The 27,318-nt window shown below is 44.8% G+C and overlaps 1 protein-coding gene across 2 annotated transcripts in view; it reads right to left on the bottom strand.

Moving 5' to 3' along the window:
- LOC144828274 (phospholipase A2 inhibitor and Ly6/PLAUR domain-containing protein-like) overlaps window positions 1-27,318 on the bottom strand; it is a 230,831-nt gene that overhangs the window by 58,812 nt on the left and 144,701 nt on the right. For both annotated transcript variants that reach the window (XM_078686353.1, XM_078686355.1), the window contains exon 6: window positions 920-1,069. In XM_078686353.1, the coding sequence (XP_078542479.1) occupies window positions 920-1,069 (150 nt within the window). The remainder of the gene's footprint in view (window positions 1-919; window positions 1,070-27,318) is intronic.

The raw sequence follows: 27,318 nt of genomic DNA, 5'->3' as shown, positions 1-27,318 counted from the left end.
CATTGCACCGGATCACAGTAAGAAACCGAAGCATCAACTCCCTATATAGTAAGGAAGCGAGCATTAACTCCCCTTGGCAGCAGTAAGGCACCGATGCATCCACTCCCCCGAGTGTAAGGAACCGACGCATCAACTTCACTGCGACCCTTTTGTTTGTTTTGCATGACACATCCAAGGTACTTTGAGAGTAAAGTGTCACATTTACCATCTACATTGAGCTAAGCAAATTTCTACTATTTTAAAGACTATTTTTGATTACAGAATTGTTTTTTTTTTGTTTGGTCTTGTGTTAAGTCTGGTAAAGATTTTCTAAACTGGTGTGGGGTCCATTTGTAGTGTTTACACTGTATTACTGCATGTGTTGACAAAAGCTTTACACACTGCCTCTGAGATAAGCCTGCCTTCTCGTGCCAAGCTACTAAGGGGGTGAGCAGAGGTAATTTAGGAGTGCAGCCCCCTTACCCTGACTAAAACCAAGGGTCTCTATTTGGACAAAGGTACCTACCTCTGCCAACTAGAGACCCCCCATTCTAACACTATGCATAAAGCAAGGGCAGTGCAATCCAATTGTAGATCTGGCCTCAACTGTATTAGATTCCATTAGGTAAACAGTGTGGTCACTCTAAATCTTAGTGTTGGGTTAGTTTGCCTCCGACCCTGTACAGAACTCCATTGCATTCTTGTCTAGGTTTGCGTTTTACAAATACCACATCATGAGGGTATATTTGGTCAATGGGACATGATATCTACATTGTATTTGATGGAACCGAGTTTACTGAAGACATGCAGGTGGATTCTATTAAATAAATGAGAATTAATTGGCGTGAACAGCATTTAGTTTGAAAGAAAGAACCAGATACCAAGAAGACTGGTGCAGTGGAAAATATAACGCATAATTATGAAAATCAATTTATCTCACCAGTTCTAAGTGCACTTCCATAGAAGGAGGAGCAGGTGTTTTGCTTCCCGGTGCAATGAGCTTGTCCAGTCGGCGTGCAGGCTTCCGAGGACTGCTGAGTGAGACACTCGTCACAGATATACCCATTCGGTGTCTGATCCACAGCAGGCACTGAAATAACACAGAACAGGAATTGAGAAGCCTAATGTCTTCTGAAATGGGGTGCTAAGTCATGGCTAAATTATTCCTCCCTAACAACAGTAGCATTAAACACCACACTTTGCATGAAAATAAAATAAATGTTATGTTCAACTCACGAGGCACAGTTTTTTCACTTCATTTTTGCACAGAATAGAAATTCTTTCCCATTGACTGCTGTAGGATAGTGTGTGTTTTGGTATCTCACTAGACCTGTACATTGTGTCACTCATTTACAAGAGGCCTACACTGCCGCAGTGTATCGTTCCATGACTCTCTGGTGGCACAGGCCTCTCAATCATATCTATGAGGCGTGGCTCTGCATGACTCTCTGGTGGCACAGGCCTCTCAATCATATCTATGAGGCGTGGCTTTGCATGACTCTCTGGTGGCACAGGCCTCTCAATCATATCTATGAGGCGTGGCTTTGCATGACTCTCTGGTGGCACAGGCCTCTCAATCATATCTATGAGGTGTGGCTCTGCATGACTCTCTGGTGGCACAGGCCTCTCAATCATATCTATGAGGCGTGGCTTTGCATGACTCTCTGGTGGCACAGGCCTCTCAATCATATCTATGAGGCGTGGCTTTGCATGACTCTCTGGTGGCACAGGCCTCTCAATCATATCTATGAGACGTGGCTTTGCATGACTCTCTGGTGGCACAGGCCTCTCAATCATATCTATGAGGCCTGGCTCTGCATGACTCTCTGGTGGCACAGGCCTAGCAATCATATCTATGAGGCGTGGCTCTGCATGACTCTCTGGTGGCACAGGCCTCTCAATCATATCTATGAGGCGTGGCTCTGCATGACTCTCTGGTGGCACAGGCCTCTCAATCATATCTATGAGGCGTGGCTCTGCATGACTCTCTGGTGGCACAGGCCTCTCAATCATATCTATGAGGCGTGGCTCTGCATGACTCTCTGGTGGCACAGGCCTCTCAATCATATCTATGAGGCCTGGCTCTGCATGACTCTCTGGTGGCACAGGCCTCTCAATCATATCTATGAGGTGTGGCTCTGCATGACTCTCAATCATATCTATGAGGCCTGGCTCTGCATGACTCTCTGTTAGCACAGGCCTCTCAATCATATCTATGAGGCCTGGCTCTGCATGACTCTCTGGTGGCACAGGCCTCTCAATCATATCTATGAGGCCTGGCTCTGCATGGCCCTCTGGTGGCACAGGCCTCTCAATCATATCTATGAGGCCTGGCTCTGCATGACTCTCTGGTGGCACAGGCCTTTCAATCATATCTATGAGGCCTGGCTCTGCATGACTCTCTGGTGGCACAGGCCTCTCAATCATATCTATGAGGCCTGGCTCTGCATGACTCTCTGGTGGCACAGGCCTCTCAATCATATCTATGAGGCGCGGCTCTGCATGACTCTCTGGTGGCACAGGCCTCTCAATCATATCTATGAGGCCTGGCTCTGCATGACTCTCTGGTGGCACAGGCCTCTCAATCATATCTATGAGGCCTGGCTCTGGATGACTCTCTGGTGGCACAGGCCTCTCAATCATATCTATGAGGCGTGGCTCTGCATGACTCTCTGGTAGCACAGGCCTCTCAATTATATCTATGAGGCAATGCTCTGCATGACTCTCTGGTGGCACAGGCCTCTCAATCATATCTATGAGGCGTGGCTCTGCATGACTCTCTGGTGGCACAGGCCTCTCAATCATATCTATGATGCGTGGCTCTGCATGACTCTCTGGTGACACAGGCCTCTCAATCATATCTATGATGCATGGCTCTGCATGACTCCCTGGTGGCACAGGCCTCTCAATCATATCTATGAGGTGTGGCTCTGCATGACTCTCTGGTGGCACAGGCCTCTCAATCATATCTATGAGGCCTGGCCCTGCATGACTCTCTGGTGGCACAGGCCTCTCAATCATATCTATGAGGCGTGGCTCTGCATGACTCTCTGGTGGCACAGGCCTCTCAATCATATCTATGAGGCGTGGCTCTGCATCACTCTCTGGTGGCACAGGCCTCTCAATCATATTTATGAGGCCTGGCTCTGCATGACTCTCTGGTGGCACAGGCCTCTCAATCATATCTATGAGGCAATGCTCTGCATGACTCTCTGGTGGCACAGGCCTCTCAATCATATCTATGAGGCGTGGCTCTGCATGACTCTCTAGTGGCACAGGCCTCTCAATCATATCTATGAGGCCTGGCTGTGCATGACTCTCTGGTGGCACAGGCCTCTCAATCATATCTATGAGGCGTGGCTCTGCATGACTCTCTGGTGGCACAGGCCTCTCAATCATATCTATGAGGCGTGGCTCTGCATCACTCTCTGGTGGCACAGGCCTCTCAATCATATCTATGAGGCCTGGCTCTGCATGAGTCTCTGGTGGCACAGGCCTCTCAATCATATCTATGAGGCCTGGCTCTGCATGACTCTCTGGTGGCACAGGCCTCTCAATCATATCTATGAGGCCTGGCTCTGCATGACTCTCTGGTGGCACAGGCCTCTCAATCATATCTATGAGGCGTGGCTCTGCATGACTCTCTGGTGGCACAGGCCTCTCAATCATATCTATGAGGCCTGGCTCTGCATGACTCTCTGGTGGCACAGGCCTCTCAATCATATCTATGAGGCCTGGCTCTGGATGACTCTCTGGTGGCACAGGCCTCTCAATCATATCTATGAGGCCTGGCTCTGCATGACTCTCTGGTGGCACAGGCCTCTCAATCATATCTATGAGGCAATGCTCTGCATGACTCTCTGGTGGCACAGGCCTCTCAATCATATCTATGAGGCGTGGCTCTGCATGACTCTCTAGTGGCACAGGCCTCTCAATCATATCTATGAGGCCTGGCTGTGCATGACTCTCTGGTGGCACAGGCCTCTCAATCATATCTATGAGGTGTGGCTCTGCATGACTCTCTGGTGGCAGAGGCCTCTCAATCATATCTATGAGGCCTGGCTCTGCATGACTCTCTGGTGGCACAGGCCTCTCAATCATATCTATGAGGCGTGGCTCTGCATGACTCTCTGGTGGCACAGGCCTCTCAATCATATCTATGAGGCGTGGCTCTGCATGACTCTCTGGTGGCACAGGCCTCTCAATCATATCTATGAGGCCTGGCTCTGCATGACTCTCTGGTGGCACAGGCCTCTCAATCATATCTATGAGGCGTGGCTCTGCATGACTCTCTGGTGGCACAGGCCTCTCAATCATATCTATGAGGCCTGGCTGTGCATGACTCTCTGGTGGCACAGGCCTCTCAATCATATCTATGAGGCCTGGCTCTGCATGACTCTCTGGTGGCACAGGCCTCTCAATCATATCTATGAGGGCTGGCTCTGCATGGCTCTGTGGTGGCACAGGCCTCTCAATCATATCTATGAGGCGTGACTCTGCATGACTCTCTGGTGGCACAGGCCTCTCAATCATATCTATGAGGCCTGGCTCTGCATGACTCTCTGGTGGCACAGGCCTCTCAATCATATCTATGAGGCATGGCTCTGCATGACTCTCTGGGGGCACAGGCCTCTCAATCATATCTATGAGGCGTGGCTCTGCATGACTCTCTGGTGGCACAGGCCTCTCAATCATATCTATGAGGCGTGGCTCTGCATGACTCTCTGGTGGCACAGGCCTCTCAATCACATCTATGAGGCCTGGCTCTGCATGACTCTCTGGTGGCACAGGCCTCTCAATCATATCTATGAGGCCTGGCTCTGCATGACTCTCTGGTGGCACAGGCCTCTAAATCATATCTATGAGGTGTGGCTCTGCATGACTCTCTGGTGGCACAGGCCTCTCAATCATATCTATGAGGCCTGGCTCTGCATGGCTCTCTGGTGGCACAGGCCTCTCAATCATATCTATGAGGCCTGGCTCTGCATGACTCTCTGGTGGCACAGGCCTCTCAATCATATCTATGAGGCCTGGCTCTGCATAGCTCTCTGGTGGCACAGGCCTCTCAATCATATCTATGAGGTGTGGCTCTGCATGACTCTCTGGTGGCACAGGCCTCTCAATCATATCTATGAGGCGTGGCTTTGCATGACTCTCTGGTGGCACAGGCCTCTCAATCATATCTATGAGGCGTGGCTTTGCATGACTCTCTGGTGGCACAGGCCTCTCAATCATATCTATGAGACGTGGCTTTGCATGACTCTCTGGTGGCACAGGCCTCTCAATCATATCTATGAGGCCTGGCTCTGCATGACTCTCTGGTGGCACAGGCCTAGCAATCATATCTATGAGGCGTGGCTCTGCATGACTCTCTGGTGGCACAGGCCTCTCAATCATATCTATGAGGCGTGGCTCTGCATGACTCTCTGGTGGCACAGGCCTCTCAATCATATCTATGAGGCGTGGCTCTGCATGACTCTCTGGTGGCACAGGCCTCTCAATCATATCTATGAGGCGTGGCTCTGCATGACTCTCTGGTGGCACAGGCCTCTCAATCATATCTATGAGGCGTGGCTTTGCATGACTCTCTGGTGGCACAGGCCTCTCAATCATATCTATGAGGCGTGGCTCTGCATGACTCTCTGGTGGCACAGGCCTCTCAATCATATCTATGAGGCCTGGCTCTGCATGACTCTCTGGTGGCACAGGCCTCTCAATCATATCTATGAGGCCTGGCTCTGCATGACTCTCTGGTGGCACAGGCCTCTCAATCATATCTATGAGGTGTGGCTCTGCATGACTCTTCGGTGGCACAGGCCTCTCAATCATATCTATGAGGCGTGGATCTGCATGACTCTCTGGTGGCGCAGGCCTCTCAATCATATCTCTGAGGCGTGGCTCTGCATGACTCTCTGGTGGCACAGGCCTCTCAATCATATCTATGAGGCGTGGCTCTGCATGACTCTCTGGTGGCACAGGCCTCTCAATCATATCTATGAGGCCTGGCTCTGCATCACTCTCTGGTGGCACAGGCCTCTCAATCATATCTATGAGGCCTGGCTCTGCATGACTCTCTGGTGGCACAGGCCTCTCAATCATATCTATGAGGTGTGGCTTTGCATGACTCTCTGATGGCACAGGCCTCTCAATCATATCTATGAGGCGTGGCTCTGCATGACTCTCTGGTGGCACAGGCCTCTCAATCATATCTATGAGGCCTGGCTCTGCTTGACTCTCTGGTGGCACAGGCCTCTCAATCATATCTATGAGGGCTGGCTCTGCATGGCTCTGTGGTGGCACAGGCCTCTCAATCATATCTATGAGGCCTGGCTCTGCATGGCTCTGTGGTGGCACAGGCCTCTCAATCATATCTATGAGGCCTGGCTCTGCATGACTCTCTGGTGGCACAGGCCTCTCAATCATATCTATGAGGCCTGGCTCTGCATGACTCTCTGGTGGCACAGGCCTCTCAATCATATCTATGAGGCGTGGCTCTGCATGACTCTCTGGTGGCAGAGGCCTCTCAATCATATCTATGAGGCCTGGCTCTGCATGACTCTCTGGTGGCACAGGCCTCTCAATCATATCTATGAGGCCTGGCTCTGCATGACTCTCTGGTGGCACAGGCCTCTCAATCATATCTATGAGGCCTGGCTCTGCATGACTCTCTGGTGTCACAGGCCTCTCAATCATATCTATGAGGCGTGGCTCTGCATGACTCCCTGGTGGCACAGGCCTCTCAATCATATCTATGAGGTGTGGCTTTGCATGACTCTCTGGTGGCACAGGCCTCTCAATCATATCTATGAGGTGTGGCTTTGCATGACTCTCTGGTGGCACAGGCCTCTCAATCATATCTATGAGGTGTGGCTTTGCATGGCCTCATAGATATAGAGTTAGGTAAGGCAGCTCCAAGCACTGCCTTGCCTTACTTTACATCAATGAGCCGTTCCATGCGTGTTGCTGTGGGTGTTCCCACTCAAAACCCATGGAATTTGACGCTGCCGCAGATTTTCTAAATCACGTAAACCTGGTGCAGCTCCAAAAATGCCGTCCCAGAGTGTTTTTCACCCTTTCAACATGCGCTGCCTTCTGTAGCAAACATAGAGCAAAAGGCCTCTTGTGATGGCGTTTGTGGAGGAAGGTGCCTCTTCCTGCATAAAAACAATTATGCCAACAACACAGCCATGCTTGTACCATGGTGCAAGGGTGCTGTGGTGGCACTCGATTACGAATTGTGCACCAACACTGGCCGAAAGGAGCGGAATGCGCCATATTGTGTAAATACAATGGATTAATTCCCTTTCCAATTGGCATAGGGCAGAGCAGCAGAATGACTTGCACCGCTGTCCTATGCCAATTCTTTGTAAATAAAGTCCTGTATTCTCCCTGCCTGGGAGATTTGAGGCAACAACACATACGCATATCAGCCGTGCACCAGCATGCAGTGTACCCTTGGGTTTTAAGGGTACCCTTAGCGGAAGAAGCTAAGAGTAGGCGGCATGCCTTAGCATGTATGCTGGCTCCAAACTCTACTGCATGGTTCTTGATTTTAAATATTGACTTAGTTCTTTGAAACAAACTTTTACATTTTTAACATTGTTTGGGGTAAATGACTATGAAGATGTACTGCTTACATTCAATTTGAATCTGAGCTAGTTATTGCCCTCACATCACACAGAGTCCTCATATTGCAGAAGCTCGGTTTTACTTCCTTCATTTCATTTCGCACTTTGCATTTTTCCCCTCCCCTTCCGGGAGTAGGAAGGCCCACTCTGAGCTGCCATCTTTGTGCTGCAGTGCTCTAGTGGTTGGCAGGCACCAGTATTTAATGATAATGCCACTGCAGACGTGCAGCGGGTACACGGTTGACATGCCGCTGGTGCCTTGAAGGCATGCAAGAAGGCACCCTGTCTGTGCTGTCCACCCCTGGAACGTGACCAGCGCCAAGCACGCTGCCCGATCTCCCCCAGGTATCTCTATGCCCTCAGACCTCAAAGCACTTGACACGGATGCAAAATGTAACTGTGATTTGATACCCCATAAAATCAAAGGCCCACTTACGTGTCTTAAATGTAGAATGGAACTGAAGAATTTTTGAGACTAGCACTTCGATAACCGATAATATATTAGCAGAGAAACTGTTTGACGGATGCCCCCCTGAAGTTCCTCACAAGATTGTAGACATTTTTAATCCAGTAATTAACAACATAATTAATTAATCGCAAACTACAGCAATAATTCCTACCGAAAGGAAAGAACAGAACATAGACCCTAACACACTGTCCAATCTTGGTCCTATATCATTACTACCCATCCTCAGCAAAATCACAGAAAGACTTTTTAACAGACAGCTCACCGACTTCCTTGAGAAAGCCACGATATTACACCCCAGCCAGGGGCAACCCTAGATTTCGCTAAAAGAATAGGCTTTAAACCGTTCCCTGCGATTTTAAAGGTGTATAACGCTAAGTGCATCCCCATGACCACTTATTGTGTTGTAAATGAATCTAGGACTCTAGTGTCATTTTTCCCGATTCATGCCCTTATAAAGGTATAGATTATCCTATCCTTATAAAGGCATAGCAATCATTACCATATTTAGAATTAGCCTATGCAGACCAAATACTGTATGGCTACTTCGAGAAAGTTTCTAGTGACCTCTGAGCTAGCTGACACTCACAATTAAGTCTAATAGATTTGGTAGAGACTTAGTCGACCTCAGTCCTACGTCTAAACTGCAGGATTTATTATTCCAATGCGTAGAGCCTATTGGGAATATAGGAATTACTTCAAATGATAGAGAGGTGGCCGTGCACTGCGTTATGTTATTCTTGGTTCAGGCGTTTGCCGTGCTCCTATGGATACTCCCCGCTCGGGAGTATAGAAATATAACCTGAATAGCACTGGCACAGTGATGTGCAAGTGTCTCCTAGGGCACTGGTACTGGTGTGCTGAAAAATCAGCAAAGATATCCTCAATAAAGTTTTTCTAAATAAAGTTTTTTTCACAAACTCAATGTTTTTCCTTTAGTATTTTATTCATACTTGTGAAGTTTTTCCATGATATATATTAGTTTGCTTTGCTTTGTTTGTATTCCATACATGCATCTATAGTATCCAAATCATTTTCTGAATAAACAAAACAATATATTCCAATGCATTTCGGCTTTGGGCCTTCATCAGGGAAATCTATGAAACAAAAATTGAATCCATCACGATTTTGTTCAATAATGCAACCATATTTACAAAACATTCAGTTGAATCTAATAAATGACACTAACATTTGTTCTGTCACATTATTACCAAAAGTGCTTGATCATTGTTGTCAAATGATATCTTCCTTTCTATCCGTGTGGACACCCTGTGTTCGCGCTTTTATTGTGCGGTGTGTGTGTTTAGTCAAGCCGTCTATAACTGTTTGATTAAGCGCGTTGTTCACTATTCGAATCTGTATACTGCATCCATAGCTTTAACAAAACGGATGTGTTTGGAAGCAAAGAACTACAAATCTACGCGTGTAAAACGCGGTAGCATTTTACCCAAAATAATGGCGTCTACAAACTTCAAACTCAGAGGAGATATAGCGTAATGCTATTTCATCCTGTACCTGCTGAGGGTCGAGTAACTAGGCCTTTGGTGTATGTTAAACACATAACGGCAAAGCGCATTTAAGCAATATCATTAATCCGCTGGTATCTATTGCAAGCTTTTGTTCTTACCGGAATACGCTGCTACAAAGTATCAAGCTCGCGTTTGAAGCCGCCGTTCCTTCTGTTACAAAACTGGCGTGTGACGTGTGTAGGCTGGGTTGTTCCTTAAAACGGCGCGCACTGCTATTAAAGGGCCAGTGTCAACAAAGATAATCACTGCTGTGACTCTATATTTAACTGAACGGTATTCTAAAAAGTTACAACATACATGCGCAGTACAGTGGGTTTGCAAATTTAACCAAGAATACCGTTCAGTTAAATATAGAGTCACAGCAGTGATTATCTTTGTTGACACTGGCCCTTTAATAGCAGTGTGCGCCGTTTTAAGGAACAACCCAGCCTACACACGTCACACGCCAGTTTTGTAACAGAAGGAACGGCGGTTTCAAACGCGAGCTTGATACTTTGTAGCAGCGTATTCCGGTAAGAACAAAAGCTTGCAATAGATACCAGCGGATTAATGATATTGCTTAAATGCGCTTTGCCGTTATGTGTTTAACATACACCAAAGGCCTAGTTACTCGACCCTCAGCAGGTACAGGATGAAATAGCATTACGCTATATCTCCTCTGAGTTTGAAGTTTGTAGACGCCATTATTTTGGGTAAAATGCTACCGCGTTTTACACGCGTAGATTTGTAGTTCTTTGCTTCCAAACACATCCGTTTTGTTAAAGCTATGGATGCAGTATACAGATTCGAATAGTGAACAACGCGCTTAATCAAACAGTTATAGACGGCTTGACTAAACACACACACCGCACAATAAAAGCGCGAACACAGGGTGTCCACACGGATAGAAAGGAAGATATCATTTGACAAGAATGATCAAGCACTTTTGGTAATAATGTGACAGAACAAATGTTAGTGTCATTTATTAGATTCAACTGAATGTTTTGTAAATATGGTTGCATTATTGAACAAAATCGTGATGGATTCAATTTTTGTTTCATAGATTTCCCTGATGAAGGCCCAAAGCCGAAATGCATTGGAATATATTGTTTTGTTTATTCAGAAAATGATTTGGATACTATAGATGCATGTATGGAATACAAACAAAGCAAAGGAAACTAATATATATCATGGAAAAACTTCACAAGTATGAATAAAATACTAAAGGAAAAACATTGAGTTTGTGAAAAAAACTTTATTTAGAAAAACTTTATTGAGGATATCTTTGGTGATTTTTCAGCACACCAGTACCAGTGCCCTAGGAGACACTTGCACATCACTGTGCCAGTGCTATTCAGGTTATATTTCTATACTCCCGAGCGGGGAGTATCCATAGGAGCACGGCAAACGCCTGAACCAAGAATAACATAACGCAGTGCACGGCCACCTCTCTATCATTTGAAGTAATCCTGCTCCACTGACCGTAGCACGCGAAAAATCAAAATGCAATACGATGAGATCACCAAACTCACGGAAACTAAAGCCGACACATTTGCATACACCAATGAGGAATCTTCTAAAATATACTCACTTATCCAAGAAGAACACATTGAATATACTACAACGAAATCAAAAGACCAACAAGTGAAACAACTCTTGTATCTATCACGTAAAATCATTAACCAGCGACTACATGCCAGCACAATGATTAGATACCATAAAGCGTCTAGAATCCCAAGGGGACTGAGGATACTATTAAAACCATCTTTGTGTAAAAATTCTAAAAAATTCACCGATAAATGGTATGCAATTCTTAATAAGTGTTCATTAGATCTTATCCTGTTGATCATAGAAGAATTGTCCCAAATACTGGAAGAATTGGAGAAAGACATTACCATAGTGAAAGAAGACTTAAATAAAATGATGACATCTGAGGAATTAAACAAAACGTTGGAGGACATCAAGACTCAATTGGCAAAACATTCAGAAGAAGTGAATGAAAGAAAACTACGAAAGTATCGACGAGATACTATTGATTACAAACTGGATGAAGTATATAATTGGGCCGAAGTATACGCAAGGAGAAGACAAAACCGCCCTTATACACAACAGACAGACACTTCTTCCTCAGACACTGATGGTGCAACAGACACATCGAGAAAAAGACCGACGGCATCAACATCTGCAGCTAGCGCATCTACATCTAGCCAGTCTTTTTTAGGAGAAGGCCCCCATACAAGAGACGACCCAGGAGGTCAAGAAGAAAACCCAGAACAAGCGAAGGAGAAAGATCCCCCACAAACACGGAATGTAACTACCAAGAAAGACCGGAAGAAGAATCGATAAACAATTTGGTAATCAATATTTCAGATACTAACATCACTAGATTTCAAATGAACATTCTGCAAAAAGGGACATCATTTGTTCCTACAGCGCAGACTAACCAATTGGAGGTCAACATTAGCTTGTTTAAACTCATGAGAAAATTAAGACTTCGCCATTTTTTCTCTAACATAGTAGGAGAACAACAAGTACAGAAAGAAGATTCGCTAAAAGGCTTAACTACCAAAAGCACATATATGGCACCAGTAAGCCATAAAGCCTTGGATCTATTCGAACAATTGGTGAAACAGGATTTGAACAAAATCAATTATCGAAAGAAACACAAAACTAAAAATCTCACTCAAAAAGAATACGCTATCTTGAAAAACATAGCAGATAACCCGAACATCATTTGCCAGAGAGCGGACAAGGGAGGCGCTTTAGTTATAATGAATATGGATTACTACCAAGCACAAGCCAGAGAACATTTACAAGATGAAAATACATACATGAGTCTCAATGTAAATCCCACAAAGGAAACACAAACGGTCCTTCAAACCATCATTGCAGAGGGCATCTCAAAAGGGTGTGTAGACGATAAAATGAGAAAATATCTCACCACAGAATATCCGAAAACACCAAAATTCTATTTGACACCCAAAATTCATAAAGATCTAGTCAAACCTCCATGTCGTCCCATAGTATCTACCTGCGGTAGTATACAAGAACCAGTAGGTAAACTGATTGACAAGTATTTGCAACCATATGTCATCACCATGAGTTCATATGTGAAGGACACCACGGATTTTCTTACTAAGCTTGACAGCATAAACCTTGCACCTAATGAAGTATTAACCATGTGTACAATCGATGTTCAAGCATTGTATACCTCCATCCCTCACCTATTAGGGATAGAAGCTGTAGAAGAAGCATTACTGCACATGGAATATGAAGAAAACATGAAAATATTCCTGTTAGAACTACTCAACTTTACCTTAATGCACAGCTTTTTTAAGTGGGAAGACACATGGTATTTACAGAAGTCAGGAACCGCCATGGGAAATCCGGCAGCGCCTTCGTACGCTAACATTGTCATGCAACAATATGAAAACAACCACATCTTACAAAAGGAACAATGGCGATCAGGTTTACGCCTGTATTTAAGATACATTGATGATATTTTCATCTTATGGAGTGACACGAAAGAACACCTAATTTCAAATATCCAACAATTGAATTTGGTTGATCAAAGAATCCAATTCACTTATACAATACATGACAGTCAAATCAACTATTTGGATGTAACCATCAAAATGAAAGACGGCAAAATTGAGACCACCTTACATACTAAGACCACTGATCGGAACAACTTATTAGCTTATCAGAGCTTTCACCCTATGCCACTCAAACAACACCTTCCGTACTCCCAATTGCTCCGGGTAAAAAGAATTGTCTCAGACCCCGAAGAATCAAAGGCGCAAGCTCAAACAATGCTGAACAAATTCAAAAAAAGAGGATATCCAGATGACGTACTAAAGGGAGCTCTTGAAAGGTCCAATTCTAAGGAGAGAAAAACTTTATTGACAACCCAAACACATAAAAAAGAGAACAGAACAACATGTGTGAGTAAATACTCCACGGTTAGTCCACAATTCAAGAAAACCATAAAAAAGCATTGGCGTATCTTACAATCTGAACCTGACTTTAATGACATATTCAGAGAAGAACCTATATTTGCGTTCACGAGAGCAAAAAACATTGGAGAGATTATCAAGAAACCTACTGTAACAAAACCACAAGCAACATATAAAGGCACAATTCCTTGCAGAAATTGCAGTAACTGCAACAACATCTTGGAAGGTAATACCATTACCCACCCCATGAGAGGCAATAAAATTAGACTACAAGTCAATGGGACATGTGACACCAAGAATATCATATATATGATAAAATGCCCATGTGGCAAAGCCTATGTTGGACAGACAGAACGTAAACTCAAAGTTAGGTTAACGGAACACAAAAGCAACATAAGAACTAAAGTTGTAAAATCAGCCCTTGCTATGCATTTTATCGAACATAAACACCAGATTAATCAAATCAAGGCATGCATACTAGAAATTGTGGAAAGAAATGAGGAAATTGACAATAGAAAAGCCTTGTTGAAACGCGAGAATCACTGGATTTATCATTTGCAAACCTTGCGTCCACATGGAATTAATGAACGAACTGAATTTAGCATTTATTTATAAATGTTGGCATATCATGGTTAAATTTGCAAACCCGCTGTACTGCGCATGTATGTTGTAACTTCTTAGAATACCGTTCAGTTAAATATAGAGTCACAGCAGTGATTATCTTTGTTGACACTGGCCCTTTAATAGCAGTGCGCGCCGTTTTAAGGAACAACCCAGCCTACACACGTCACACGCCAGTTTTGTAACAGAAGGAACGGCGGCTTCAAACGCGAGCTTGATACTTTGTAGCAGCGTATTCCGGTAAGAACAAAAGCTTGCAATAGATACCAGCGGATTAATGATATTGCTTAAATGCGCTTTGCCGTTATGTGTTTAACATACACCAAAGGCCTAGTTACTCGACCCTCAGCAGGTACAGGATGAAATAGCATTACGCTATATCTCCTCTGAGTTTGAAGTTTGTAGACGCAATTATTTTGGGTAAAATGCTACCGCGTTTTACACGCGTAGATTTGTAGTTCTTTGCTTCCAAACACATCCGTTTTGTTAAAGCTATGGATGCAGTATACAGATTCGAATAGTGAACAACGCGCTTAATCAAACAGTTATAGACGGCTTGACTAAACACACACACCGCACAATAAAAGCGCGAACACAGGGTGTCCACACGGATAGAAAGGAAGATATCATTTGACAACAATGATCAAGCACTTTTGGTAATAATGTGACAGAACAAATGTTAGTGTCATTTATTAGATTCAACTGAATGTTTTGTAAATATGGTTGCATTATTGAACAAAATCGTGATGGATTCAATTTTTGTTTCATAGATTTCCCTGATGAAGGCCCAAAGCCGAAATGCATTGGAATATAGGAATTACACCACAATGGCAGTGATGTCTGGGGCTATTAGGATGTGAAAGAAATACAAGGAGCAGAAAATAATTTTATGCATAAACCTCTTTCCCTCCCGGCATCCACCCCAATTTTTTATTTACACGAGGAGTTGGGAGTTAGCTATATTTCAGACATGATGGGGGTTGCTCCACTTCTCCACTGGCTGAGAATTTGGGCTCAGCCAACTCCAAACTTAAACCAACTGATCATTCAGGATTGCTTAACCACGGAAAAGGCATTACATATTCCATGGCTCAAATACAGTAAAACCCAGACTGGGAACCTTGGATCCCCGACTTGTTTTTGTTCCCTACTCCCCTGACTAAGTCTGCCGTTAGAGCGGTTAAATTGAAGTTTTTAGATACATGTCAATGTTTAAGGGAGGAAAAAGACCTAACTAAGCCCTCGGTGAGAAAGTATGTTATATTGAGCCTGGGCCAGGAGATGCAACCATATTTAACATATGTAAACAAAGCTTACCATCGCTTTGTTGTAACAAGATTTCGATTGAACATGGTTCCCTGTTACTGCCCTTCCCTTGAGGCTATTTTAAACCGGACTCAGCAAATGTGTGCACATGTGACAACTTCTCAGAGCAAGACACATTACATGTTCTTTTGCACTCACTATGACCCCCTGTGGAGAAAGTACATTCTTGCCCTGGTAAGATGCCAACATTTTGTGCAAGTAAGGCCAGCCCTAGTTTATTTACAAATGCTAGGCTCACCTATAATCTGTGTCGGGGCAGCAAGCTTCTTAATTGGGGCGTTCAGACATAGGAATGGGATGACGCAGAGTTAACCTCTCTGAATAAGTTGGTAGTAGGTTCATGTCTATTGCACTCAATGTAACATTATAGTCATGAATGTGGTTGTTATCCTCTTTTGTATAACATTTTAATGGGTTTTAAGCACATCAAGACAAGAATTGCTATTCGATGTATATGATGTTTATACTGATTTGCTGTTTTTTGTTGCACTTTTATGGCTCTGATCAGCCGAATAAAGTTTATTTTGTATTGATTTGATTTGATTTGCTTTGATTACACCCCAGCCAATCTGGCTTCTGACCTACACACTCAACTGAGTGTGCACTACTGGAATATTAGGCACACTGAACTTAACTCCAGACATAGGAAAATATGATATCCTTTTGGGCATCCAAAATCAAACAAAGCATTTCCTCAACCACCTTGGCCTAGATAAAATCCTTTCTTACCAACCTTAGACAAACAGCGACCCTAGGCCAACTCCACAGGGCTCTTCTCTCAGCCCTCATTTATTTAACATCGATATGGCTCAGCTTATCTCGCTAATATCTTCTTTTAACATTGACACAACCTCATATGCAGATGATACGCAATTGATTCTGGCCCTAGACAAAGACACGACTAAAACAGCTTAATTTTAAGCAATGTATGACAGAGGCCATCCTGTGGATGAGACTCAAGCATATTAAATGCAATACGGAAAAAAACAAGATCCTTTTGGTAGGGAAGGACAATCCCTTCAACCTGATCCAATGGTGGACAGAAGATGCACCTGATCCACCTAATACACTTGGGGGTAAACTTTGATGTCTCTCTCTCGATTCGGCCACAGTGTGCTTCAATATTATAAAAACCATCAAAAGGTTTTCCTATTTATTCCCTACTCCACAAGGAAGACTGTAGCTGTAGCACTTATCCTATCTAGACTAGACTACTACAATAGCGTAAGCCTTTTCGCAGGAACGAACAAACAAGTAATAAAAAAGCTTCAGGTTGTACAGAATGCAGCGGCCCATTTGGTGCTGAAAATGCCACCTCGGTCATGGGTCACTACAGACCTCAAAACTCTGCATTGGCTGCACATCCAAAAAGAACCTCCCACCTTAATGTATAAAACCAAAGTCGAAACATCTGTTGCAGTTTTGGGAACAAGAGCATGGAACCTCATGCCCACACAACTAAGGGTGTTGGAATGAGAAACCACTGAGAACCTGGATAATCAGGGCCACAGATGCATTTTGTTCCTCACTGGTGGAATGGGACACGTCTCATCAAAACAAGTAAAAAGTGTCTATGCCAATGTGGTGAGGGTTTTTTGAACTCACACTGATGCACATCCACGTTCCACAACAGACAGAGGAATTGTGGGCATGGACAAAGTAGGCTCATCACCTCAGCCAACAGACAATAGAAGGCATCATTATGGAGTATTGATTTCACTTTCAAAAATTAACAATGCCATTAAGAATCGTGTTTTTTTTTAATTTCCACTCTTTTGTTGACACTTTGACAATATGAGGAGATGAAGAGAGGATCAGAGGCAGAGGCCAGGATGCCTGAGATCCCTTGTGAGCAAAATGGCAGGTGCCAACCCTCTGAGGTCAACTAAGTCTGGGGCTTTTTAATGAGGAAGGGATGGGGGCTGTGGTGTGGCCCAGTGGCAGGGAAGCCTCCGCGACATGGGGGCAGAGGTCTGTTGGGCAGGGTAGTCCATTGGAATGCAGGTCAGCAATATGGGTGTGTTGTTACCAAAAAAGGAATACAGGTGGATATTTTGATTAGGTCTCCGTGCTCCAAAGACTCCAAACAGGTCCCATTCAGAGCACTGGCCTACAATGAATGATCACGCGATGTGATGTCAAGCAGCACACTGCCAATACAGCAGGAGCTCAGGAAACAGCACTGAGAGACACAATGAGTTTAGACACCCGGCACACTAACTTATACTGCTGGAGCTTTATTTAGCGGAAGGTCTGACTGGGAGCATAATTTTTACTAATGGCTGCAGTGCTTTCCATGCTCTCTTTATAGTCACAACCCACAGACACCAATGAAACATGTCATGTGTTCTGGGGGAGCTGGTGGACATGCCTTGTCATGGGACAGCTCCCCTTCACTAGGGCTCTCTAGCTCCCTCACCCAACGGTACTACACCTAGAATAAGATAACCCACTTGTTAGTTACACTTTCACTACTGATGGGATATAAATCCGATAAATACATGTTATTGGCCTAATATATACAATATAACCTTATAGCCGCATGTTAGTGTTACAATATTCTTATTGTATTATTGTAGTTAGGAACGATTCACACTCTCGCTGGTCAAACCTAGTGGTGTGACCGGAGCCATCTTGTTTCGTTTCTCTGTGTCAAGTACCATTTTCCTGAAATCATGTGATTAAGCTTTCTGCCCGAAACCACGATGGCTGACTTAGCTGTCTGCGCTTCTTGCTAGTTTGTAGCTCAGGGAAACCCAAGGTCACACCTGCCCTTCTAGTGGGATGCGCACATTCTAGCAGATCCCGTTCTTGCACTCCCCGAGCTACAGATAGAAAGGGAGGCACCTTACTGACCTGCCCCCGGAATAGCTTGGGCCTAGCTACTAGCAATCAATTGTGCCTTATATGGGTCTTCCTGCTGGCTCACTGACAAGTTGTATCTTTCCTAGTAAGGTGTCATCATGCTATGTGTGAAACGTATATATGCTTTGTACCACTTGCATGTAGGCAGTCTCCTCTGCGCACCTCCGAGGGTCGTGTAGGCTGAGGCTCCCCTGTCAGGGCTTGTATTTGCAGAATAAACGATTGAACCTTCTCCATTGCCGACTAACTTATTATTCATAAATAAGGTATATGGGCTATTGGTGAGTATAGTCCATTAGTGTAATATTTTGGTTCCTTCAGTTGGCGACTCCGCCGGGACTCCGCGATAGGGTCGTCCCCTCCTGTAAACAGGAGTAGAAGGGACAGGGAGGAGTTCTGGCTGTGTGGGTGGACAGAAAGTGGATCCTGATTTGAAACACCCGCTTGTGGTACGAAAAACAAGAAATTCCACTCTCGAGCCCAGTATCCCTCCCAGCTGCTGAAGACCCGCGCCGGAGTCCTACGGGCTTAACCCGAGAGAAAGACACACTTTGCCGGTCTGTCTAGGAGTCGGCGGTAGAGAAATCGCAATCGACCTGAGTGCACCGGGTGAGTGAATTTTGATTGCATTGGATGAGAAACACTTGGAGGAAGTGTCTCTTTGGTAGCGGTTAACTGCTTTTTGTTGGTGACCGGGGAATCCGGACCACAGGGAAATCTGGGGGTCTGACGTTGCGGCGAAGTGGCTGTGCGGGTAGATACCTCACGGACTTGTTTGGTGGAAACTTGAGACCACACCTGGTGCCTTAGCGGTGTACGGAGTTACTCGCTCGGCCGAATCCTCTTCGGGAAAGCCCTGGGAGCAACTGGGTAAGCTAGGGTTCTGGAGCTGCGTGCCCGGACGCTCGGCCCAACCAGAACAGGACCATGGGATGGCCTGTAAGAGGGTTCGTGGTTCGCCTACCAGGTGATATCAGACTGTTTCTTTTGTTGTTGAATTTTGTTGGTCCGGAATTCTGTTGAATCGATTTCCCGAACAGGAGTTGATGGGCTCTGTTCGTTTTTGAAGACGTCATTTGCATAGAATACGTATTACCTTGCGACACTTTACAGCACTTATTGTGAGAGAGTAGAAGAATACGAGAGTGTGAGTGGTGAGAAGGACGCATCCGAATGTGAATGGTTTCTGGAGTATGTGAGTAGAATTGTGTGTACATTATCATAATGCCTTGTTTTAGTAAAATATGTTTTGGGTGCTGCTGTCGGCGAAATATACGGCTGGAAGAAAGACGGCCTGCACCCCCGAGGGCAGCCCCAGTTTTGATATGTATGTGAAACACGGTCTTACACCGATTTTGTTTAATACGATTTGGCACAAGTACACTAAAGACAATTCCGATTTGCAATGGCCTTTAACAGGGTCATTTGACGAGAAAAAGATTAATTACATCCAAAACAAACTATTTATGAAGAAAAGTCGCCAGTCGATGTTTGATTCCTTGAACCTATGGTTGTAGGAGGCAAAACGAAGACGGATAAGAGAAGAGAAATTGGGAAAGCTTAAATCAGGACAGACAGTCACCCAGAACGCTATAGCTTATGATAAAGGGAAGGTTGAAGAGAATATTGTACAAATGGATAGGCAGTTCCATTTAGAGACGGATAAAAGTTATGTGGCTCGACCCGACACTGGAGACGAATTAGAGGACTTATTAGAAGCCCGACCACCTCCTCCTTATGCCCCACAGGGATTATATCCAGCCGTGCCTTTGGTACGAGCATACCAACTTGGAGCAGCCTTGGCCGCTGGAGCACCGGTAGGAACGGTCGCCCCTGCTGACGGATCAGTACGGAGTGCGTTACTTCCCCCTCCCACTCTCCGACCAACTACCTCACCCTTAATATCTTTACAGCCAGACGCGGCTGTTCCCACTCCTTCACACCCTGTATTTCTCTCCCCTCCGACTCAGACCGCCATAGATCCCCGATATACGGCCTGTCTAGACACCACGCCCAAACGCCTTAGACTTGACTTGAGTGATCAACGAGTCTATACTTGGTCGCTGTTGGGCACGGAATAAAGAAAGGCCATAGTAATCCAGGCATCCCAATTTATACTTTGGAAGACATTTGGAGTACTATGAAAGATTTTGAACCAGTTGCGCAGCAACTGGCTTTAGAGAATATGGCGATCAGATTAATTTCATTGTGGGAGCAGTGTTTCGAAGAGGGAATACCTCCTCAAATACTGCGTGATATAAGAGACCGAGCTTTTAAATTCCAATTACAGGCTGATGAAGTATATCAGAACGTAGCTACTCTTGTACTTTACCATGAACGAATGCATCGAAAGTGTGCCGATTGGGGAGCGCAGCACCCCATGAGAGAGGTGCACACCCTCTTTTATCCAGAACTACCTGAATTAAGGGATTCCAATAACACAATACCTAGGGCTCGCGTGGACGCTAGGCTTCAGGAAAAATGGGTTTATACCCCTTGGAAACTAAGCGAGGTCCTCACTTTAAAAGCTCAGCTCCCCGACGCCCGTAAAAATCCCACTGCTTATTATAAGGAATTAATGGAGGCTGCCAATTCTGCGATCATGACGATACCCGATATTGAGCTATTCTTTGGCCTATTGATCCCGGTAGACATTTGGAGACAAATACATGACACAGACCATGTTCCTGAATTAGGAGGGACGGGGGAACAAATAAGAACCTGGGACAAGGAACGAAAGCCTGGAGAGAAACCTAGAGACGAAGTACTAGCAGTACCAGACAAAATTATCACTTATATGTAGACTCTCCTCCCTCCTAGAAAAGTTGATTGGGACAAATTAACAGCCTGTAAACAGAAGAAGGATGAAAGCGTGTCGGATTTCTTTACCAGATTTGAGAAGGTCTTTATAGATTTTAGTGGGCAGGACCTATCCACGGAAGGTGGGGTATGGTTGTTTGTGAATAGGTTTGTTACAAATTTGCTCCCCGAAGTTATGTCCCATCTCCAAGCAGCCGAGAGCACGTGGACTATGGCTGCTCCATCAGTAATTCTCAGTATGGCTCAATATTATGAACATCGAGAGAACGAAAGTAAAGAGAAGACAGAAAAGAAGACAACGGACTTAAAGACTAGAGTTCTGTTGCAGCAAGTTAGCAGAGGACAGAATACAGGACGGGGAGGGCGTGGCTCTTTCCAAAGGGTTCGATGATGGGAAGAGGTAGAAGAAGTCCCCCGAACATTGGTATAAATCAATATTCCTATTGCAAACAGGAAGGTCACTGGAGGGCAGATTGCCCTCTGTTGCAGGCTAGGAACGGTCCTAATAGAGGACAGGGAAGGGGTCGAGGAAATATAGACCGCAATAGCATGAGACGAGAAGAGATGCAACATGAGGATTCCCGAAAGAATTATTTTGACAATCCCCAAACTAGACAGTACTACAACGAGAATTATAGGGATGATGGGTATAACGGACAGGATTATGCATGAGACAGCCAAGGACAGAGCGGGGCCACTTTACAGTACCAGTTGAGCAGGAGGGACCTTATGTACAAGGGGAACTGTTGGGAACATCGAGAACATTTCTAGTGGATACTGGGGCAATGAATAGCTCAGTTGCCCATACACTGGTCCCAGGGGCTGCTCTGTCTGGCCAAAATAACGGATCAGTGGGATTATCTGGAATACCTGTGGTTAGCCCCGTTTCTAAACCTCTGCCTCTCACCATAAGCCCCATTTCTATACATTCACATTTTCTTTTAACTTTAAATTGTGGATAAAATCTTTTGGGTTTGGACATTTTGAAAAAGTTAAATGCATGGATTTATTGTTTCCCCGATGGTGTCTACTTAACAATGCAGAAACCACCCCCAAATGCAGCTCAGTATTTTTCCAAAAATTAAAGCCTTCCCCCTGAATTTTCTACGATTCCTCGGACACTGTGGGCTACAGGAGACACCGATGTAGGTCTGTTACGAATAGCCCCTGTGTCAGTAACCTTGAAACCTAATGCGCAGCTGCCCCGCATTCCTCAGTATAAAATTTCACCAGAAGGTGAACAGGCCTTGTTGCACATCATTCGTGACCTCATTCAGAGAGGAGTGGTAGAGAAGACAGCTGCTAACGTTTGTAACAGCACGATTTTACCGATCTTAAAGAAAACACCGATTGATGGTGCCCCGGATTATAAAAATACATATCGTTTTGTAATTGACCTCCGAGAGGTCAACAAAATTGTGGTCCCACAATATCCAGTGGTACCCGATATTACTGCAATTCTGACAATGATTGCCCCTACTGCTCAGTATTTTTCGGTAATCGATCTAAAAAATGCTTTCTTTAGTATCCCAATTCATCCTGATAGCAGACATATCTTCAGATTCTCATTAGCTGGCCGAAGCTTAAGATTTACTCGTGCACCTCAAGGCTATACAGAGAGTCCTAGCATTTATAGCCAAGTCTAGAAGGCAGTCCTCGATGAATTAATTCTGCCAGCGGGGAATACGATCATCCAGTATTTGGATGACCTCTTGGTGGCCTCTGATACGAAGGGAGGCTGTAAAGAGGCCACGGTTAAATTGTTAAACCATTTGGCTGCAAAGGGCAATAAAGTGTCTCTTTCTAAATTCCAATATTGTCGACAGGAAGTGACCTACCTTGGCCACTTACTGTCGAAAGCGGGGAGACGATTGACTCCAGAGCGAATATCTGTAATAACTAACATGTCTGAAACTCGTACTCAACGTGATGTTCTTGCTTTTCTTGGCATAACCTCTTACTGTCACCAGTGGATTCCTAACTATTCACTTCTCTCTAAACCCTTGTTGTATTTGACAACCAAAGATGTGCATGAACCACTACCCTGGACGGATGAATGTCAAGAAGCCTTTGATTCTTTAAAGTCTGCTCTTTGTTATGCACCTGTCTTGGGTACTCCAGATTACCGAAAGTCTTTTTCACTTTATGTGCACGAGGTGGACGGTTGCTCACTTTCAGTGTTAACACAGGGTTTTGGCAGAAAGCAAAGACCCTGTGCATTCTTTTCATCAGTCCTGGACATTGTTGCACGAGCCCTCCCGAGTTGCCTGAGGGCCACTGCTGCAGTAGCGGTGGCCATTAGGCAATTGGAAGGAATAGTCTTGAATACAGATCTCACAGACCTCCTTAGCCGCTTTTCCTTGTTCTCTGTGTGTGTGGTGTTTCCTTTTTTTTTAATTGTGTTATGTTATTCTGAATCTGTTCCCCTTACTCAAAGCGCCGGGACACGCTTTTTGAGTATCCGTTGCGCTATATAAAAAACATAAATAACATAACATAACATAACATAACAGTCATAGTACCGCATGCTCTGGATATCCTTTTGAATAGAACCAAGACCCAGCACCTTACGAGTGCTCGATTGACAGGGTATGAGCTAACTTTGCTTGCACCCCATATCACAATTAAAAGATGTGCCAATCTGAACCCAGCCACATTACTGCCTCTCCCTTCAAATGATGAAAAGGACGATGTCCATGACTGTATATTTAGAACAGAAGAGGAAACAAAGGGACGCGTAGATCTCCCTGACACCCCTTTATCTGAACCCCAAGGGGAGTTGTATGTATAGCTCTTGTTTTAAGTTACCAGATGGCACTGCGACAGCTGCATATGCTGTTACTACATTAAAGACGGTGGTGGAGACCACAAGGATTTCTCATCACTCAGCCCAGGCAGCTGAACTAATAGCTGTGTTAAGAGCATGTGAATTGAGTGAAGGGCTGAGGGTGAACATTTTTACGGACAGCCAGTACGCCTTTGGCGTGGCCCATAGCTTTGGGAGGCTGTGGCGGGAGAGGGGTTTCTTTACCACACATGGCCAGAAAATTCAACATGGCCCTTGAATTGACCGATTGTTATTTGCTTTGACACTGCCAGAGAAAGTGGCCATCATCAAGTGTAGTGCCCACAAGAAAATCATTAACTCCACTGGAAAGGGAAATGCTTTTGCTGATTCAGTAGTGAAACAGACAACCCAGACTAGAATGAGCCCCATGTTTTCTAGCACATCGGCCCGGTGGGTAACAGAAACATCCCTTTTTGACAACACCATGGAAAGTGTGAGAGAACTACAAAAGGAAGCAACAATAGATGAAGTATAGAAATGGGAACAGGAAGTAGGAAAACTAGATAAGAATGATTGTTGGATAGATCTATCTGAGAAGCAGCGATGGTTACTACCTAATGCATTGGTATATGCTGAAGTGACCATGGCCCATGGTCCGGCCCACATAGGCGCGAAAGGTATTCGTGCAGTGGTAAACCCAGTATGACAACCCAAACATTTCCCAAAAACTGCAGCACACATAGTGAAATATTGCCCCGTGTGTTTACGTCATAATCCAGGAGGTAGAGAATCTGTATTGAGTGGAAATTTTGCCCCACCGACTTTGCCTTTTGAGGTAATACAAATTGATTACCTTCAGATGGAAAGAGTAAATAATCTGAAGTATGTACTAGTGGTGGTATGCGCGTTTAGTAAATGGGTGGAAGCCTACCCCACTAAAGAAGCTACTGCAGTTGCAACTGCCAAAGCCCTGGTTAAAGAGTACTTGCCCCAATATTGCTTGCCCCGGGTCATTTGGACAATGGCCCTCATTTTAATGCTCGTCTAGTACAGAGTGTTTGTGAAGGGCTGCAGATAAAACAAAAGTTCCATGCCGCCAGGCATCCTCAGTCGGCTGGTCTGGTTGAAAAATACAATGGCACTTTGAAATTAAAAATGGCTAGAATCTGTGAGAGTACTGGACTAAATTGGCCTGACGCACTCCCATTGGCATTGCTGTCCCTAAGGACAACCCCTCACACTAGAACTGGATTGTCCCCATATGAAGTGATCTCTGGTCGACCCACCAATGTGTGGGGAATCCCTAGACCCCGATCCTTTAGGGATATTGATTACCCTTTGATGACAGATTATCTGTACGCTTTGACTAAAGATTTGAGTTCTATTCATCAACAGGTATCGGACACATTGCAACCACTACCGGAGGGTCCTGGACATCGATTGGAACCTGGCCAGTGGGTGCTGGTGAAGAATTTCCAACGGAAATCGAGTTTGGAGCCGAGGTGGTCAGATCCCTATCAAATCCTCTTGGTGACGAGGACGGCGGTGAAAGTGCATGGAAGAAAGCACTGGATCCACATCACCCATCTGAAACGGCTGCCACTGCCTCTGCCGTTTGATCTACGGAACCGAGAAGGAGTTCCGAGCCAAGAGGGAGAGCTGAATCAAAGTTTTGTGCCCTTTCCGACGCCCAAGAAATAGGGCAACCGAGTGAGGTGTTGCCCACAGTTGAAAGTGCGTCAGCCCAATCATCGGAAGCTGTTATTCCCAGGGCACCACAGGCTTTGGATGCATCAGATGCCCTTGCAGCGGAATTGTTTCCTGACCAGGAACAACCTGGCCGTTGTAAATACGACCTGCGGCCCCGAAAACAGCACGGTACCCCAGCTTCCACTGGTAGGAGCTAGACAGAGACTTGAGTTGAGGAACATCGGATAGTCTTACTGGGGTACTGAGTGAGACACTGGACTGAACCCGTTGAGAGCTTGGAACATTGTGATAAATAGCTCTGTTCAGAAAGAAAGACTGAGTTAAGGGCCGCGGTCGTGCTACTGGAATCGTACTATTGGAATATAAAAGTTTGTTCTTTTTTGATGAACGATAGGAGTCTACCTGTGAGACTCTAAGGGACACAGGGAGAAGAACCCTCTGGTGGTGTGTGCGCTTTGTGGATAGAAAGATTAGATTTGGACTTTTAGAGAGGAACCGAGTTAGACTTTGGACTTATAGAGAGTATGTTTCCCTTTGCCCGATTTACCATGGAAGATGAACGATCACTTGCCCCTCGACGGTATATTGATAATATGCAATCATTTTCAGGATGGCCCACCAGAGTGAAGGTGGCATTTGTTGCTTTTATTGTTATAATCACAGTAATTTTGATGTGTGTATTTGTATATTTAGAATTCCAGCATCCTGTACAGAAACTGCTAGGAACTACCCCTGCCCCGGAGGAACACCTCTTTTATTCCTTACCTCCACATAAGGCTAGACACAGAGAAAATTATGCGAAAAATGTTTTTATTGAAATGTTACATCAGACCCATAGCACCACCAACAAGACGAACTGTTGGGTCTGTGGGCTACTCCCGTCAGTAATGCATCAGCATGAATTATTCATCTCCCTACCCTTGTTCCACTTAGCTAGCTGTGAAGCCTGGTTTCAATTATTATCACTGATGTCTTCTCACTATGTAGCTGAACCTAAGATATATACCGAAAAAGACTACGAGGCCATTCTGAAGTACATAGAGCAGCATCAAGGATCTGATGCCGAAGGAAATGGAGGAGAGGGATCCTTGGACCCAAATGCTTTTATGAATGTATAAACTGAATATAAAAATGCTACCTGGTTAGAAGAGGAAATGCAGGATTTTGAACTTTTCAACTCCACCATGTATTTGCAGCACTTTAAAGAACGAAATGTCACTAACGACAAAGCTTTGCCAATTCCCATTATAAATGGTACTTCTGCCTTTTGCATACAGGGACAAGGTCACATTAAGGTAGGAAGCAGTAGATGTAATTACACTTACACCTTGCAGACATACAGCACTCCTCCTGTGATTACTCCCCCCAATGTATATTTTGTGTGCGGTGAAAACGCATATACATGGCTTCCTCGGGGATGGGCAGGGCGGTGTTACCTTTCATTCCTCTACCCCCCAGTTTATATTGCCCCATCTGACTATCATAAGACACATCAATTAGTTAGAAGAGAGATAGAATCTAACCGGAGTATCAGGAGTTTCGGTACCGATAGTACTGATCAGACTGATACCTCCTTGCAACAGTTTGAAGATTTCGCCAAGGGTCTTACCCCTTTTAGGGAACCAATTTTTAATAGCCGTAGTATACAATG

The sequence above is a fragment of the Lissotriton helveticus genome, chromosome 4_1 (genome assembly GCF_964261635.1).
Source record: "Lissotriton helveticus chromosome 4_1, aLisHel1.1, whole genome shotgun sequence".
NCBI lineage: Eukaryota > Metazoa > Chordata > Amphibia > Caudata > Salamandridae > Lissotriton > Lissotriton helveticus.
This window is presented reverse-complemented; position numbering and strand designations above follow the sequence as displayed.